The sequence below is a fragment of the Macaca fascicularis genome, chromosome 16 (assembly GCF_037993035.2).
Source record: "Macaca fascicularis isolate 582-1 chromosome 16, T2T-MFA8v1.1".
Classification (NCBI taxonomy): domain Eukaryota; kingdom Metazoa; phylum Chordata; class Mammalia; order Primates; family Cercopithecidae; genus Macaca; species Macaca fascicularis.
Window position 1 is genome coordinate 9235649 of NC_088390.1, and position 17787 is coordinate 9253435.

Consider the following 17787-nt stretch of genomic DNA (forward strand, 5'->3'; position numbering starts at 1 on the left):
TCCCTGGAAAGGCTCCCATACCTCCACTTTCAGCAAGGGAGAAGCCTGTAGGATCCTCTCACCACCACCCCAGGGCCATGGCGAGTCTCAGCTGTGATCTACCCCCTGCCTGGAGGTGGTCTTAGTGTCCTTTCCACAGCCCTGTCACCTGCTTGATCCAGTCCCACCCTGAGGCTTCTTTACAGCATCATTACCTAGCCTGGAGCACCCCACTTCTGAATTCCAGGGTCCCCTCCCAAAGGCCTCCATGCTGATGTGAGTCTGTGATCTGTCCCCTACCCTGCAGGAGTTTCGAGTATCATGAGTTAGACTTTTAGGGCCAGAAAAGAACTTAGAAATCATCAGACCCAAATGTCTTCATTTTTCACATAGGAGAATGGGCTCAGAGGGGCCCACTGGACTTTCCAGGGTCACATACATGGGGGAGTCGTGGAGCCGGAGCTAGAGTCCAGGCTTCCCACATCAGGCCCAAGCTCTCTTTCCTCTCACTTGCTTGTGAGGTTGTAGCCATTGTGTAGCCATTGTGTTTGATCTTGGTTAGTAATAGTTACACTCGCCTATGCCCTGCCTCTCTACACTGTGAGATCCTAGGTTCTTGTCTTCCGGTAGCTTTTTTCTCCTCTGTGTGATCTAGACTAGTGGTTCTCAAAGTATGGCCCTTAGATGGGCAGCATCAGCACCACCTGGGAGCTTGTGAGGTGCCCATCATCATGCCTCACGCACAGCCTACAGAATCAGAAGTTCTGGGGGGTGGCCAGGCGCAGTGGTTCATGCCTGTAATCCAAGCACTTTGGGAGGCCTAGGCGGGTGGATCACCTGAGGTCAGGAGTTCGAGACCAGCCTGGCCCACATGGTGAAACCGTGTCTTTACTAAAAATACAAAAATGAGCCAGGTGTGGTGGCGGGTGCCTGTAATCCCAGCTACTTGGGAGACTGAGGCAGGAGAATCGCTTGAACCCGGGAGGCAGAGGTTGCAGTTAGGCAGGCAGATCACCTAAGGTCAGGAGTTCAAGATCAATCTGGGCAACATGGTGAAACCCCGTCTCTACTAAAAATACAAAAAAATTAGCCAGGTGTGGTGGCGGGTGCCTGTAATCCTAGCTACTTGGGAGCCTGAGGCAGGAGAATCGCTTGAACCTGGGAGGTAGAGATTGCAGTGAGCCGAGATCCTGCCACTGCCCTCCAGCCTGGGTGACAGAGCAAGACTCCGTCTCAAAAAAAGAAAAAGAAACTCCAGGGTTTTCTCAGCTCCCTGTGTCTTAGGAGGGAATGCTGGTGAATCTGTGCACCCAGGCTGGAGAAGCATCACAGGTTGGGGCCTTGAGAGGGGTGTGGTAGCTGCTTGAATTAAAAACCACAGCTCAGGAGAAGGAAGAAGGGGCCGTGGTCTGTTGAGAGAGGAAAATGCAGCAACGCCAGCCCTATGGCAGGTGTGCTTCCCACTCAGAGCTTGGCACTTCCAAGGTCTCTGTTCATGTTTGTTGAATGAAGCAACAAATGGGCAGTCAGGCAGAAGCGGGTCCTGTTTGGGTGCCCTTGTGGCATCTTGAAGTGCCACATCTTCCCTCACATGGTCTCTGGGACTCCAGAGAGTCCCATGGGACATCCTTACCTCTCCTGGCTCTCATGCCCAGCGTAGACTGACTCTGCCTGTTGACTTTTCTTTCACACAAGCGAGTTGTGCAGTTCTCCTGGCCGTCTCTAGGAGATGTTTGTCAGTGGTTTTTAAAATGGTTGAAACGTGGCACCCTCAATGAGTGCAAACCCTAGAGCCTTGAGTGGAACCAATTACTCCTGTGTGATGTCCTCACGGTCCTCGTAGGAGTCGTCCAGTCTCGTGACTCCCTCTGGCTGGTCACTGCTGCATTGTGTCTGGCTGGCTGATGTCTCCAGTGACGAACTTGAAGCCTGTGTTTGGGGGATAGTGGTGGACCTAGGAGTGAGGCCACAGCAGAAGCAGCATTAACCAGACTTTAGCATGCCCAGGTATCTCCACCAACCCTGCCAGGGCAGGGACCATGTCTGTCCTGCTCACTGTGACGTCCCCAGCACCTTGCATGGTGCCCAGAATGCACCAAGTAGGGGCTCAGTACATACTCGTTGAATGCTTCGATAAATTCATGCCCTACCAGATTTGCTAATAGTGAAGTAAAACCTAAGTCTAGGCTCGGATTGTTTTATAAATGTATGTACGTATATGATCGTTTCTCTTATGCCCAGCTCACCTGTAGACACAAAGGGCTGTGAGTCCCAGAAATGCTTGGGCCAGTCCTGCCTCGGCTCCTTTTCCTAAAGGAGCCCTTTGAGAGGCTGGCTCAGAATGATCCCCAGGTGTGGGCAGGAGTTAGGTGTGTGGGCAGCCAGGGTTGCTCAACCCAGCCATTTCAGGAGACGCTGAAAATGGGGCTCAGAAAAACACACTGGGGGCGGAATACCTGAAATTTATAAACAGGAGCTGAACAATTTCTAAATAAACAGCATACCAAATGGAGTAGCAGGGTAATAAAGGAAATACAGACTACCTCAAAGTCTTAAAAATAACTCTCAAGTATTTTTATGATTCTGAGCCAGTCATTTAAGGAGAAGTTTCTCTTGAAACCAGGCTTCTACCCATTGCCCCATCACAGACCCCCGCGGTCAAACCTCCCTTTACCTCCCTGCAGAGGCTGTCTGTCCACACAGTGGGTCACGTCCCAACTGGTTTCTTTTCCATTGAGTTTCAGTTCCATCCCTCCCCATCAGAGTCTGCATTTGCACAGGATCCCCAGGTGACCGTAGGCACATTATAGTTGGGGCAGTGCTGGCAGAATATCCTGTCTGTGCTCCGACTCTCCTCAGGCCCTGTCCTCTCCCCGTTGTTCCAGACAGATTCAGAAGAACGGCCTCCTTGAGTGTTAGTCTTGACAGCTCTGGTCACCGTTGAAAACAGTGCAATTACTAGACCAGTGTCCGCCTCCCCCTGAGACAGGAAGCACCCTGGTACAGGACTCCATCTTGCCTGCGTCTGTCACACCAGCACCTGGCCCTTTTAAAGGCTTCAGTCAAAGCTTTGTTGAAGGAGTTAATGACAGTCACCTCCTGGAGCAGCTTTCCTCCCCTCTCCTCTCCTCTCCTTTCCTTTGATGGAGTTTCACTCTTGTGGCCCAGGCTGGAATGCAATGGCATGATCTTGGTTCACTGTGACCTGTGCCTCCCGGGTTCAATTGATTCTCCTGCCTCATCCTCTCGAGTAGCTGGGATTACAGGCGCCCACCACCACGCCTGGCTAATTTTGAATTTTTTAGTAGAGACGGGGTTTCTCCATGTTGGTCAGGCTGGTCTTGAACTGCCAACCTCAGGTGATCTGCCCGCCTTGGCCTCCCAAAGTGCTGGGATTACAGGCGTGAGCCACCGCGCCCGGCCCTTTTGGCGCAGCTTTCTAAGCCTCAGAGTTTGCACTTAGAGGACAGCATCTTAGGCTGTGGGAAATAAATATTTACATACCCCGGAGGCGGTGAGCGTCATGATCTCCCTGACCCAGGAATTCTCAAACGCAACACTGTGGACATTTGGCAGACTCCGTTTGCGGGGCACTGTCCTGTGTATTGTAGGAAGTTTAGCAGCCTCTCTGGTTTCTATCCCCTGGATGCAAACAGCCCCTCCCTCCCCAGTCGTGATAACCAAAAATGTCCGTAGACATTGCCAAATGTCCAGTGGGGGACAAAATTGCCACCGGTTGAGAACCACTGCCCCATCTCCCTCAGGGAGTTTGTGAGTTGCACATGCTGAGTAGGTCTCCTGGTCCTTACCCAGCAGCCATGGACTTACCTAGCAGAGGAGCTGGTGAGGGAAGCAGTGCCCGCCCCCAGCCCTGCAAGTTTTTGCCATGCATGCCCCAACCTGCTCATGCGGCCTGGACATGTGGAAATGTGTCAACAATCATGACAGATCTGAGAGCAGTGCCTGTCCCGGTGCGCAGGCAGCCAACGGCTGGGGCCTCCAGCCTGTGATGGTGCCTATGTGAGTTTTTATTTATTTATTTATTTTAATTTTTTTTTTTTGGAGAATTCAGCTGTTATGCTACAGAGATAACATGGTCAGTCTTCTCAAAAGAACCACTCTGAAAGGGAGAGGACATGGTGATCCTGTGTGCTGGAGGGCTGCCGTGGGGTACCGGGGCCCACACCAGAGGCTTTGAGGAGACTCATCACTGAATGGCCTTCCTGCTCCAGTGAGAAGCCCCTGGGCCATGTAAAGTCTGGGGGAGTCAGGACCAGAGTCCCTGAGAGACATGGTCTGGAAACTGCTCACCAATGACTGCTGGATGCTTTCTGGGCCTGGTGTAGTCCTGATAGGATTGAGAGTGAGTTCGTCAGGGCCTTTTGGGGCGGGCCAACACCTATGGTTTGGTAAATTCATCAAAAGCAATGGATGCAACTTCAGTCTCTGTGGGCAAGGACACTACTCAGATTTTCAGGAAGGGTCCAGGGGACTTAGATGTGGGTTTTTCTCTCTGAAGCACAGCAGTCTGCTTGAGCAGACAGAAGTTAAATTGATGAGTTAAAATAGTTGAAAGCAACAATCAGATGTCACAAGGCCATGCCTTGTCAGGGAGTGGTTCAGGCAGTAAATCCTCTGTCTGCCCTACCTGTCTAACTATCTAACTGTCTCTATACATACCTGCTTGCCTGTCTACCTGCCCACCTACCTATCCATCCATCCATCCATCCATCCATCCATCCATCCATCCATCCATCCATCCATCCATGCATCCATGCATGCATCTGTCTATCCATTTATCTATCCATCCATTTCATGCATCCATTCATCCTTCCATCCATCCATCCACCCACCTATCAATTCCATCCATCCATCCATCCATCCATCCATCCATCCATCCCTCCCTCCCTCCCTCCCTCCCTCCATCTATTCATCCTTCCATTCATCCACCTTTTCATCCTTCCATTCATCCATCCATACATCCATCCATGCGTCCATCCAACCATCCATGCATCCATCCATGCGTCTGTCTATCCATTTATCTATCCATCCATTTCATCCATCCATTCATCCTTCCATTCATACCATCCATCCACCCACCTATCAACCCCATCCATCCATCCATCCATCCATCCATCCATCCCTCCATCTATCCATCCGTCCATCCATCCACCTTTTCATCCTTCCATTCATCCATCCATCCATCCATCCATCCATCCATCCATCCATCCATCCATCCATGCATCCATCCATGCATCTGTCTACCCATTTATCTATCCATCCATTTCATACATCCATTCATCCTTCCATCCATCCATCCACCCACCTATCAATTCCATCCATCCATCTATTCCTCCATCCCTCCATCTATTCATCCGTCCATCCATCCACCTTTTCGTCCATCCGTCCATCCATCCATCCATCCATCCATCCATCCATGCATCCATCCATGCATCTGTCTACCCATTTATCTATCCATCCATTTCATGCATCCATTCATCCTTCCATTCATCCATCCATCCTTCCATCCACCCACCTATCAACTCCATCCATCCATCCCTCCCTCCCTCCCTCCCTCCCTCTCTCCCTCCATCTATCCATCTGTCTATTAATCCACCTTTTCATCCTTCCATTCATTCATCCATCCATCCATCTTCTCTCTTGTTTGCTTTCTCTCTCTCATTTGCACAACAAAAATGAATGAAGGCTTTCTGTGGGCTGGAGGATATAAGAGCAAACACTATCCCTTCCTCAACAAACCAACACAGTTAATGAGAGATTAGTCCCACTTGATCAGATATTTTCTGACATGAGTTTGTTCCCTCCATTAGATGGGGAACTCATGGATAGTTGAGAGTGCATTGTCCACCTGTGTATCTCACATAGCCTGTAGCACGGAACTGGGCACATAGCTAGAGCACTGTGAGTATGCACTGAATTGATCTGACCTAGGGGAGTGGGAAGGGGTTGGGCAGTTCCAGGTTGGTGGGAGAGGGAGAGGGGCAGAAAGGCAGGAATGTTGAGAGGTAAGGAGTGGCCACAGGCATGTGTTGAAATAGGACTTAGAGAACTTTTTGATGGGGGAAGAAAATAGGAACCCACCTCTTGGGCCTGTCTCCCTACTGGGTTTCTGGTTGGAAAGTGGGGACTCTCCCCCTCCTACCTTCCTTAGCTCGTTATGCCCTGGGTCTGAAATGCAGCCACATGTGATGTATCCTTGGTGATCCTCACATGATAGCCAAAGAGGAGCACAAAGCTTGGGGTGTCTTTGGGTGGCTGGGGTACCCCTGGATAAGAGGCAGAGCCTCAAAGGCCTAGGCAGGGCTTCTGTTCTTGCCCCTGCTGGTCCCTCAGAGTGTCTCTGCCGCCCCCAACCCCCTTTTCTCTGGGCTGACCTCTCTGTTCTCACAAAGCTGCCCTTTCCTCCCTGCCTTGAAATCTGATAATGAAACTAATACCCAATATTTTTGCCTCCAAGAGATGCAGGAGATAAACAGGAAGGCACGAAGGATTAAGGTGTCTCTCTGAGGAAGGGGCTGGGGACAGGCCAGGAGTTGGGTGACGCCTCTCTGTGGAGCTGAGGGATCCAGATGTGAGCTGCTTCGCCCAATGCATTTTTTCCATCTGTGCAGAGAAAATAAAACAAAGAGAAAAGAAAACAAGCTGTAAAATACTTTGCAGAAGTCTGAGCATGGGCATTTGCCACTTGATGTCTCTTGACAGCTCCAAGAAGAAGGGGAGGGAAGGGACCCCTGCCTTTTGATGTTCGCCTCAGAGTTTTCTTTTGTGTGACCAGTTGTTTAGGAAAAACCTTTTGTTGGCATAAGGTGCATATGGAAGAGAGCTACCAGCCCCCAGCTTCCTCTTGGGGTGGGAAAAGTGGAGGCTGAGCTCCCAGACGGGGCTCAAAGGTTAGGGCAGTCCCCGCTGGGAAATGCAGGAGGAGGACGTTTGCCTCCAAGAAGGACGGGATGATGCTGTTACCAGGCCTTTCCTGGTACAAGGGAGGCCTGAGGAAGTGAGGCCTGGGTGATCCTTCCAGATCCCTGTCCCCAGGCAGGTGTTCCAGGTCCTGTGATTTCTGTGCTTGTAGGGAAGATCTAGATTCTGACTGTAGTCTAGGCCAGCTGTTACTTCCAGTGATAAGGGTCCTTTCCTCTGAGCCAGTGAACCAGGAGCCAGAAGGCCTGGGTTCCCATCTTGTACCCCGAATTTACTGGCTCCGTGGTCCTGGGCTGATTGGTCATTTCACTCTCTGAGCAGGCCCCTGTCACCCTTGTCTGGCAGGGTGAGTCCAAAGAGAGTGAGTGTGCATAGGCGTGACAGTTGTCTGTGGGAGGGCAAGGTGCAGCTGCAGCCTCTTACTTTGCACCTGGTTGAACTCAGCCCTGGGGACACTTGCTGGAGGACACTTAGCAAGGCTCTGGGACTCATCCCCTGGTTTAATTTGGCTTCTGGCTGCTTTCAGATTTCAGGGTAGGAGCTGTCGTTTCTCCTGCATCCCCCACTGCTTTCTCTAGAGCCCTGTCCACCTCTATTTGTAAATGGAATGACTAATGGGTGAGTGACTTGGCAGTGACTCTAGGAAGAGCACTTAAAGAAGCTTGTCCTAACATCAGAGAGAAAAATTAAAGAGGCACATGTTTTTCTAAAGATCACAAATTAAAGTAACATGTGAATGAGAAACTGTTAAAAATATTTACAGCTTATATGGCAGAAAAGACAAATGATGTTTAATCCTCCCACATAAGATCACTAGACAGCATGAAAAAAAGCCCACCTTATTTGAAAACTGGGCAAATGGCATGAACAGGCAATGCACAAAAAAGAAATATAAATAGAAAAACAATACATGGGGAAATGTCCAACCTTCCTAGTAATCAAAGACACGCAAATTAAAATCATGTGTGTATGTGTATGTGTTTTCTCAGACCGATTGGCCAAGATTTTTTAAAAAGAATGCTGATACCAAATGCATATTATTCTTTTCAAGCACGTGGTAAAATAGGAGCTCTCATATCCTGCTGGTGGGAGTATAAGCCATACAGCCTCTCTTGAGGGCAGTGTGGCAGTTTGGAGCCAATGTTAGAAACATGTAGAAGGGCTGGGCACGGTGGCTCATGCCTGTAATCCCAGCACTTTGAGAGGCCAAGGCGGGCAGATCACAAGGTCAGGAGTTCAAGACCAGTCTGGCCAGCATAGTGAAACCCCGTCTCTACTAAAAATACAAAAAATTAGTCCGGTGTGGTGGCAGGTGCCTGTAATCCCAGCTATTCGGGAGGCTGAGGCAGGAGAATGGCGTGAACCCAGGAGGCGGAGGTTGCAGTGAGCCGAGATCATGCCACTGCACTCCAGCCTGGGCTACAGAACGAGACTCCATCTCAAAAAAATAAATACATAAATAAATAAATAATAAAAATATAAAAACATGTAGATTCAAAATTCAACCCAGTAATTCCATCTAGAGAAATTTGCGCTACAACACTCATCAGAGCAGAGCACAAATATGTATGTTCAAAGGTGGTTCAAGGTGGTTACCTTTACGTTCAAAGGTAGTTAACATTTATAATAGTGAAAAATGGGAAACGGCCTATAGTTGTCCAACCCTGGGAGGTCCTTCTTTTAAATGCCTCCACTTCGACTCCAAGGCATTTAAAAGTGCCAGACGACTTTTATTTTTTAGTTTTTAATTTTTGTGAGATAGGGTCTCGCTCAGTGGCTCAGGCTGGGGTACAATGGTGGCTCATGGCAACCTCCACCTCCCAGAATCAAGAGATTCTCCTGCCTCAGCCTCCCAAGTAGCTGGGATTACAGGCACAAACCACCATGCCTGGCTAATTTTTGTATTTTTTAGTGGAGATGAGGTTTCACCATATTGGCCAGGCTGGTCTCAAACTCCTGACTCCAAGAGATCTGCCCACCTCAGCCTCCCAAAGTGCTGGGATTACAGGTGTGAGCCACCATGCCCAGCCCAGACGACTTTTAAACATCATGAAGAACAGTATTTGACATGAGAAAATGTTCATTATTATGAAAAAAAAAAAGACCTATAAAACTAGATGTGTAAAAGTATGATCTACGTTTTCTATGTCTGTAGGAAAGAATTAAATAGCTCCACAACTGAACAAATGTTAATTAAGCCTAAAAGGAAAGATCTCTGCAGCAACTGTGGTTGGTGGAAATAGGAGTGTATTCCTTTCTCTTCCTGCTTTTGTTTATCGAGTGCATGAATTAAATATATATTTCTTAGGTTGGGTGCGGTGGCTCAGGCCTGTAATCCCAGCACTTTGGGAGACGGAAACAGGCAGATCTCTTGAGCCCAAGAGTTCAAGACCAGCCCAGGCAACATGGTGAAACCCTGGTTCTACAAAAAATACAAAAAAAATTAGCTGGGCATGGTGGCACATGCCTGTGGTCCCAGCTACTCGGGAGGCTGAGGTGGGAGGATCTCATGAGCCTGGGAGACAGAGGTCTCAGTGAGCCAAGATCCGTGCCATTGCACTCCAGCCTGGGCAACAGAGTGAGACCCTCCCTCAAACAAAAAACAAAACAAAAATCCCAACATGTATTTCTTTAGAAATTCCATCAAATGTGATTTAGAACACACTGAGCATGAAACCATGTTGTAGAGTGAACAAGAAGAGGCCAGACCTGTGCTGGAGTACCCTGGGGTTGGAAGCCTAAAGAAGAAGGCAGGTGACAGGCAATCCTGATGTGGCGCAAGGAAAGCTATGTGAGGCCATGCTGGGTGCCTATGCCAGGCTTGTGGGGTGGAGCGGGGCTGGGAAGTAACATTGGAACCAAGACCTGGGGGATGAGAAGGAGGCAGCCAGATAAAACAGGGGTGTCCTGGGAGAAAGGGAACAGCATGTCCAAAGCCCCAGAGAGGCAGGCGAGGGGTCCTCGCACATGGCTCTAGAAACAGACCAAAGTTTGGAATCACTGGAGCATAAAGAGTGAGGGGCTGGACGGCGAGGCAGGACCAGCTTATTTGGAGCCCTGAAGGCCATGCTGAGTGCTTTCAACTTGATCCCAATGGACACCCTCATTTTGGTGCTTAGAAATCCTGCTCTGGGCTGAGTGTGGTGGCTCACGGCTGTCAGCCCAGCACTTTGGGAGGCTGAGGTGGGAGGATCACAAGATCAGGAGTTCAAGACCAGTCTGACCAACATAGTGAAACCCCGTCTCTACTAAAAATACAAAAATTAGTCAGGCGTGGTGGTGCGCACCCATAATCCCAGCTACTGAGGAGGCTGAGGCAGGAGAATCGCTTGAACCCGGGAGGCAGAGGTTGCAGTGAGCTGAGATCGGGCCACTGCACTCCAGCCTGGGTGACAGAGAAAGACTCCCATCTCAAAAATAACAACAAACAAACAAAAATAAATCCTGCTTCTGCTGATTATGCAGAGGGGAGCCTGCGAGGTTCAGCTCAAGCCACAGGGAACCTGAGGGCAGGATGGTAAGGAGTCAATGATGTAGAGGAGGTGACTCTGGGTTCAAGTGGAGACCCCAGACCTGAAACTGGAAATACTGATTTGGGAGTTGGGAGCGCAGAGATGATGAGTAGTGAAGGAGACAGACCAGGAGGGCACAGGGGTGGGCGGGGAAAGGGAGCTGAGTCCTGAGCAATGCTCATGGGGAGGGAACAGGTGGAGCAGAGCCATCGTGGACGATGTGGGGGTCCTCTCCCCAGAGCAGGGCTGGGCAGCCTCCGGAAGCCGGCCAGGTTGAGGTGGGAAGAACGATGGTGTGCAGGCCCCAGAGTCCTCAGTGGACGAGGAGGAGGGGGAGAAGGGGAGGCCAGGCTGGTGGCAGGAGCCTCAGTAGTTTGCTCAGCTGCTACAACAAAGTGCCACGGGCTGGGGGCTGAAACGCTAGACGTTTACTTCTCCTAGTTCTGGAGCCTGGAAGTCCAAGATCAAGGTGTTGGCAGAGTTGGTTGCTCTGGAGGCCTTTCTGCACGGCTTGCAGATGGCTGCCCTCTGGCAATGTCCTCATGGGATTTCTCCTCCGTGCACATGCTTCCCCGCGTCCCTCTGTGTCCTCGTCTCCTCTTCTTACAAAGACACAGTCATACTGGCGTAGCGCCCACTCTGAGGGCCCTGTTTTAAGACTCTATCTCTAAATACAGTCCCATTCTGAGGTACTGGGGGTCACGGCTTCAACATAGGAATTTTGGGAGAACCTCAGCCGTGGTACTGTTACGTGCCCAATACATGCTTATGGGTATAAACAGGAGGAGCCGAGGAGGAGCTCCTGGAGCCCACGTCTGCCTGCCTGGCTCTGCTAGTGGAGAAGGGAGCAGTGGGGGGGGGTGGGGTTTCCTTCGGCGCCCATGGGTGCCTGTCCTCCCCGCGCCCCTGCAGCTGACACCTCTCTCGGTCTTCCCCTGCAGCCTGCAACTGCAACCTGCATGCCCGGCGCTGCCGCTTCAACATGGAGCTCTACAAGCTTTCGGGGCGCAAGAGCGGAGGTGTCTGCCTCAACTGTCGCCACAACACCGCCGGCCGCCACTGCCACTACTGCAAGGAGGGCTACTACCGCGACATGGGCAAGCCCATCAGCCACCGGAAGGCCTGCAAAGGTGGGCGACGCGTGGCGGGGTGCGGGGGGAGCTGGGGAGACCCTGGGAATATCAGTCCTCCCGTTCCTTCCTCGCTTCCTTTTCTATTTTCTTGCAGTCTGTGTACAAATTGGCGTTGACTGAGGTCATCTCTCTCTCTCTCTCTCTCTCTCTCTCTCACACACACACACACACACACACAGACACACGCACACAAAGGCCTCCCTGGTATTTGGAGGTGTAAGCCAAAACAAAGGGGCGATGGAGACATGGCTCAAAGGAGAAGAAAGGAGAAGGTGTGATCCCCTACAAGGGTGCAGGGCTGCAGCCGCCAACACCTCTCCCTTCCCTCCCCCTCCTGGGGTTCTGCTCTGCACAGGTGTGCTGCATACCAGAGGACCGCGAGTCATGTTCGCCAGGCTTACCGTCGGGACAAAGGACTCTCTTTTACCAAATGCACGCAGACGCACTTCTTTGGATGTGCGCGCACCGCCCCTCGCTCCCCCACCCCCGAAACACACACACACACACACGCACACACACACGTACAGTCCCAGCGAGGTCGGCAGTTTCAGGGGCAGGGTCTCAGAAGGAACATTTAATCCATCTGCAAATAGCTTTACTTCTTAGGACAAAAACAAAAAAAATTAAAAGGAGACGGGAGACTCTATTTTTGTCCACTGAAGCAAGCACTAATGTTTTAACTTTCTGCTGTTTGTTTTTCTCCTACCAACAAAAATGAAGCAATGGCCAGATGATTCAGAGAAGCTGATGAAATGCCAGGGAATTCAGTGATGCTGGAGGGTGAGAAGTGGGGCCCCCCACCCCACAAAAGCTTTTGGTAATTCCAGGAACCAAGGCTTTCCTGCTCCAAAACTTATGGCCTAGGGCCAGGGCCTGCCATGAACACGGCTTCCCAGAAGATATTTACCTCTGAGGGCTGGTGGGCAACACCTCAGCATGGGTGGGGTCCTGACCTGGACTTGTGTAGACTCTGACACGGCAGGGTCCCAAGCCATGGCAGACAGGCCCAGGTGGTGCGCTGCAGGAGAGAAACCCTTCTGTGGCCACTGCTTAGCGTGTGGATGAAGCAAAAGTATCATCTTCTTAACAGGAAGTCCACCAGATGTTGGGCACTTGTGTGCAGGACCGACTACATAATTTGCAGGGCCCAGTGCAAAATGAAAACAGGGGCTTCCAGCACTTTGGGAGGCCGAGATGGGCAGATCACCCTAGGTCAGGACTTCGAGACCAGCCTGCCCAACATGGTGAAACCCCGTCCTCACTAAAAATACAAAAATTAACCGGGTGGTGCGCGCCTGTAATCCCAGCTACTTGGGAGGCTGAGGCAGGAGAATAGCTTGAGCCCAGGAGGCGGAGGTTGCAGTGAGCCAAGATCACACCACTGCACTCCAGCCTGGGTGACAGAGTGAGAGTCTCGAAAAAAGAAGAGGAAGAGGAAGAGGAAGAAGAAGAAGAGGAGGAGGAGGAAGAGGAGGAGGAAGAAGAGGAGGAGGAAGAGGAAGAGGAGGAGAAGAAGAAGAGGAAGAGGAAGAAGAGGAAGGGGAAGAAGAGGAGGAGGAAGGGGAGGAGGGGGAGGAGGAGGGAGAGGAGGGGGAGGAGGAGGGGGAGGGGGGAGGAGGAGGGGGAGGAGGAGGGGGAGGGGGGAGGAGGAGGGGGAGGGGGAGGAGGAGGGGGAGGGGGGAGAGGAGGAGAGGAGGAAGAGAAAGGAGAAGAGGAGAAGAGGAAGAGGAAGAAGAGGAAGAGGAAGAAGAGGAGGAAGAAGAGGAGGAAGAGGAGGAGGAAGGGGAGGAGGAGAAGGAGGAGAAGGAGAGAACCTGTCTTGGAAAAAAAAAAAAAAGAAAGTAACAAAGTAGGGGGCTTCTTATTCCAAAGCTATTAAGAATTTTGAAACAAGGACAGCAGAGTTTCCACCAAGCTGGTGCCCTTCTGAGCCCAGGGCTCGTGAATCCAACCCAGCCCTGCTTATGTGGAACACTTTTCTCAAAATAAAATAAACAGGTTCCCAGTCTGTCTCCTCCAGGAGAAATCCCTTTGATTGCAAATGCACAGGCATGAGCCCTAGTTCAAGCAAGGTGTCCTTCTGTGTCTGTGGACTTACGGCTGCCTCTGGTGGTTGCCAAGAGAAACATGAGCAGAAAGGTAGCTGGGCTGCTTCCATGTTTTTAAAAAAATCACGGTTTTAGGTGAGAATTCCCCAGAAGACTGAGCGGAGAATGAATGGGAAGGTGGCCCAGGCAAAGGGGCCCGAGAAACATCTGCAATGGCAGAAAGGTGTGACCAGGACAAGCCCCGGGAGAGATGGCTCTGGCCTTTCAGAGAACATAGTTGGAAGGTATCCAGCTCCTTTGCCTGTGCCCAGAGTGTTTGTTGTCTCTCTTTTACAGAAGAAATTGAGGCCAGGGGTCTTGTAAACAGCTGTCTTGCACATAGATTTCTTGGGAGTTCAGCCAAGAAACTATACCAACAGCAGCCACTCAGGTGGGCAGTCCTGTGCCTGAGAGGGAGAAGGTCTGGGTGAGAAAGGGCACTGGTCACTTCCTGTCATGCCAGTTTCTGCTGCCCGATTAGAAATGTATGTTTCCCGGAGAGGTAAAAAGGGGCAGGGCCCTGGTCACCTCCACCTACCCCTTGTTGCTGTGGGTAGGGACAAGAGCTGTTTGCAGCCTCTCACCACTCAGACTGAGAGATGGCAGGAAGCCACAGGGTCCCGGGAACCTGCAGGCCATTCTCTGGGGCTCTGCCACTCTGGCTGAATGGCATGTTATTGCCCACCTTCCTTTACTGGTTTCTAGGAGGGTCAGATGCAAATAGATGAGGATGCGTTCTTGTTTTATGATTTCCAACACTGTGGCCAGCCTAGGTGGCTGTGTTTTCCTTCCCAGCCCTGTACATCAGCTGCGTTGGCCTTGGTGGGAACCCTGGGAGAATAAATCACAGGACGGGAAAATCTACAGATGGATTCTGCTCAGAAAGACACAGGCAAATTCTACTGAGGAAATGTGGCAGGAAAGGCTGGGACTCTTAGTGCCTCTTGACGGGGGAAGAATGACAGTGTTTCAAGGAAACTGCCATCTGATTGGTGAAGAAAGACAGTGCTTCAAGGAACTTGTCACCTGATTGGTGATAGGAGACTACACTTTAAAAAACTTGCCACCTGATTGGTGAGAAAGACAGCACTTTGAGGTTTCTGCTTTCTGATTGGTGAGAAAAAGCATTGCCCGGAGGTCTCTGCTTCGTGATTGGCGAGAAAATATCTGCTCTCTGATTAGTGAGGAAAAATTTGACTCAGGAGGTCCAGTCATCTGATTGGTGAGGATAGACGTCTCTGGAAAGTCCGGATCTTTCCCCTCAGCTCTTTCCTTTCCTGGTGTCAAGCTCTTACGGGAGGTGGGACAGTTCCCACCAAAAAGAGAGCCTGAGATCTTGGTGGGAACCATCTTTAGGAGAAGTTCAGATGCGGGAGGGATGTGTACCCTTGAGATCTTCACACAGGGGTCTCCTGGTCAACCCCCTTCCATCACCACCACCACGAGCGCCTCCTGCCTTGTGTTCCCAGGGCCAGATGGTTCAAGGAAATGGTTCCTTGGGTGGAAGCACTTTTTCCCCAGTATTTGATCTTTGACAGTTTTCTCTCAGAGGCTTCTGAAATTTTGTAGGTATGGTGCTGCCTCCAGGCTCCATTTTTTTGTTTGTTTGTTTGTTTGTTTTGAGATGGAGTCTCGCTGTGTCGTCCAGGCTGGAGTGCAGTGGCGCAATCTCGGCTCACTGCAACCTCCGCCTCCCGGGTTCAAGCGATTCTCCTGCCTCAGCCTCCCGAGTAGCTGGGATTACAGGTGCGTGCCACCACAACCAGCTAATTTTTGTGTTTTTAGTAGATACGGAGTTTCACCATGTTGGCCAGGCTGGTCTTGAACTCCTGATTTCAGGTGATCTGTCCTCCTTGGCCTCCCAAAGTGCTGGGATTACAGGCATGAGCCACCGTGTCTGGCCGGTTAGGCCCCAGCTTTTGAGATTGACTTCCCAGAGCCCCACCATAGGCCTTCAGGTGAGAGCTGCACTTCTTTGCTTTGTTTCAGATGAATTTCACAGGGGAACAGGGGCAAAGGGCAGGGGTTCTTGACTCCCAAATTGGCTTGGGAATGGCCTCTGGGGCCTCTTTACCCCTGACTTCTCAGAGCCTGGGCAGGGAGCCGAGGCCACCCATATTCTGCTGGTGACTGGCTGACTAGGGGACGTTGTCCAGTGTAGAGCAGGGTTGGACCCAGACAAGAACAGCCTGGAGTAAGGGCATCAGATTCCAAACGTTACTATGTAGTTGCCCCATTTGGGTGGTTTCGTAGCAACAAATTTGTTGGGTTATTTCTCGCCTCCCCTGGTTTAGAAGCAAACCAGAGCTGGCAGGGTTGGTGCGTACAAAGGACTGTAATAAACGTACCCAGGGAACAGGCGGCTGCACTCTCCAGCTATTCAGTGCGATTTCACAGCACTGGGACGGCCTCGTTATGGTGCGAGCTGTTGTCCTATGTAAAGTCAGATGAGATAAATTTCTCCCTTTTCTCCGCTGGATTGTCTGTGAATGATACTCGTCTTGGAATCTGTCAAAAGACAGGAGGTTTTGTTTACCATTTATCTTCTTTATGGACTTTGGGGCGCTTTCTCTTTTGAGCAGGCAAAGATGACCGAAGACGACGTTACTATTTAACCATTTCAGCCCTGCCCCCATTGATAACAATATTAATTTATCATTTTCCCAAACCATCTGTGATGGATAAAGACATTCCAGGAGTCTCCCGTGAACCGAATTGTGATGAGAATTAAGAAATTAACCAGTGCATCCAGCATCCCTGTACAAAGGGCCTGCATTCCATCTCACTGAGCTGCCTGTTTCCTTCTCTCATTGTCTTTCCCTGCTTCAAGCCCATGTGGTTAAATGAAGGCTAGGAAGGTGCTTGAGTCCCAAGCAAGAAGATGCAATAATTAGCCAGGGCAAAAGCATGCAGTCATCCTCACATGTTTGCCAGGACATTCTTGCTACTTCCATCCACCCCTTATTTCTTCCAGCAGCTCAGTCAAGGGTTGCGGAATGAGGAGGATATGAACACCACAGTCTTGCGCCCTCTGTTTCCCTGGGCCACTGTGTACAGGGAGCGCCCCATGACTTTCTCATTCGTGATTGTCTGCCTTCACTGTATGGCGTCATCAGCAGTATTTGTCTGTCACATTATTTGCCTGTAACTTAGGCTCTGAGTCTCACCCTTGGCTACATGTTGGAACCACTTGGGGAGATTTGAAAATACTGCTGCCTGGACCCACCCCCAGAAATTCTGGTTTAATTAATGGGTCCAGATGCGATCTGGGCATTGGGAATTGGAAAAGCTTCCCAGGAGATTCTAATGTGTCACTGACACTGAGAACCACAGAGAATAAGAAATGAGGATGGTGAGTCGCTCTTGGTGGCATTAAGGGAAGACTTGTAGGCAGCCTAGACCCCAGGTTTATTCTTTTGAGGAGAGAGATTATCAGTGAATTTAAATATTTTTTATGATTCTCTTGATGAAAACTGGGAGGGTGGGCATTTAAATTTTTTAAATTTAAAAATCTTGGTCGGGCACGGTGGCTCATGCCTGTAATCCCAACATTTTGGGAGGCCAAGGTGGGCAGATCACCTGAGGTCGGGAGTTTGAGACCAGCCTGACCAACACAGAGAAACCCTGCCTCTACTAAAAATACAAAATTAGCTGGGCGTGGTGACACATGCCTGTAATCCCAGCTACTTGGGAGGCTGAGGCACGAGAATTGCTTGAACCCAGGAGGTGGAGGCTGCAGTGAGCCGAAATTGCGCCATTGCACTCCAGCCTCAGCAACAAGAGCGAAACTCCGTGTCAAAAAAAAAAAAGAGTTTTACAGGGCAAGGCTGGGAGCTTAGCTAGTGCAGCCTGATTAGGGCACAAGATCAGACAGTCCTCAGTGCCAGATAGATGGTGCATGCATGTGTGTGCGTGAATATGTATATTTAGATCTGATCAATTGTGGATTTATTCACAGCGCAGCAAAGTTCCCGGGCCCCCACCCTTCTTGGCTTTCCTGACTCTAAGTCATTATCCACCCACCCTATAAAAGCCTCAGGGGCACCATTTCAATATGTGGATCCCTTGTCACATTTCTGTTACCTGTATTTCCATTTTCATGTTTTTTTTGTGGGGGGGGGTACAGGGAAAAGG

The 17787-nt window shown here is 50.5% G+C and overlaps 1 protein-coding gene across 4 annotated transcripts in view; it reads left to right on the top strand.

Moving 5' to 3' along the window:
• NTN1 (netrin 1) overlaps positions 1 to 17787 on the top strand; it is a 245786-nt gene that overhangs the window by 157568 nt on the left and 70431 nt on the right. For all 4 annotated transcript variants that reach the window (XM_045376314.3, XM_045376311.3, XM_065532767.2 and 1 more), the window contains exon 3: positions 11375 to 11563. In XM_045376314.3, the coding sequence (XP_045232249.1) occupies positions 11375 to 11563 (189 nt within the window). The remainder of the gene's footprint in view (positions 1 to 11374; positions 11564 to 17787) is intronic.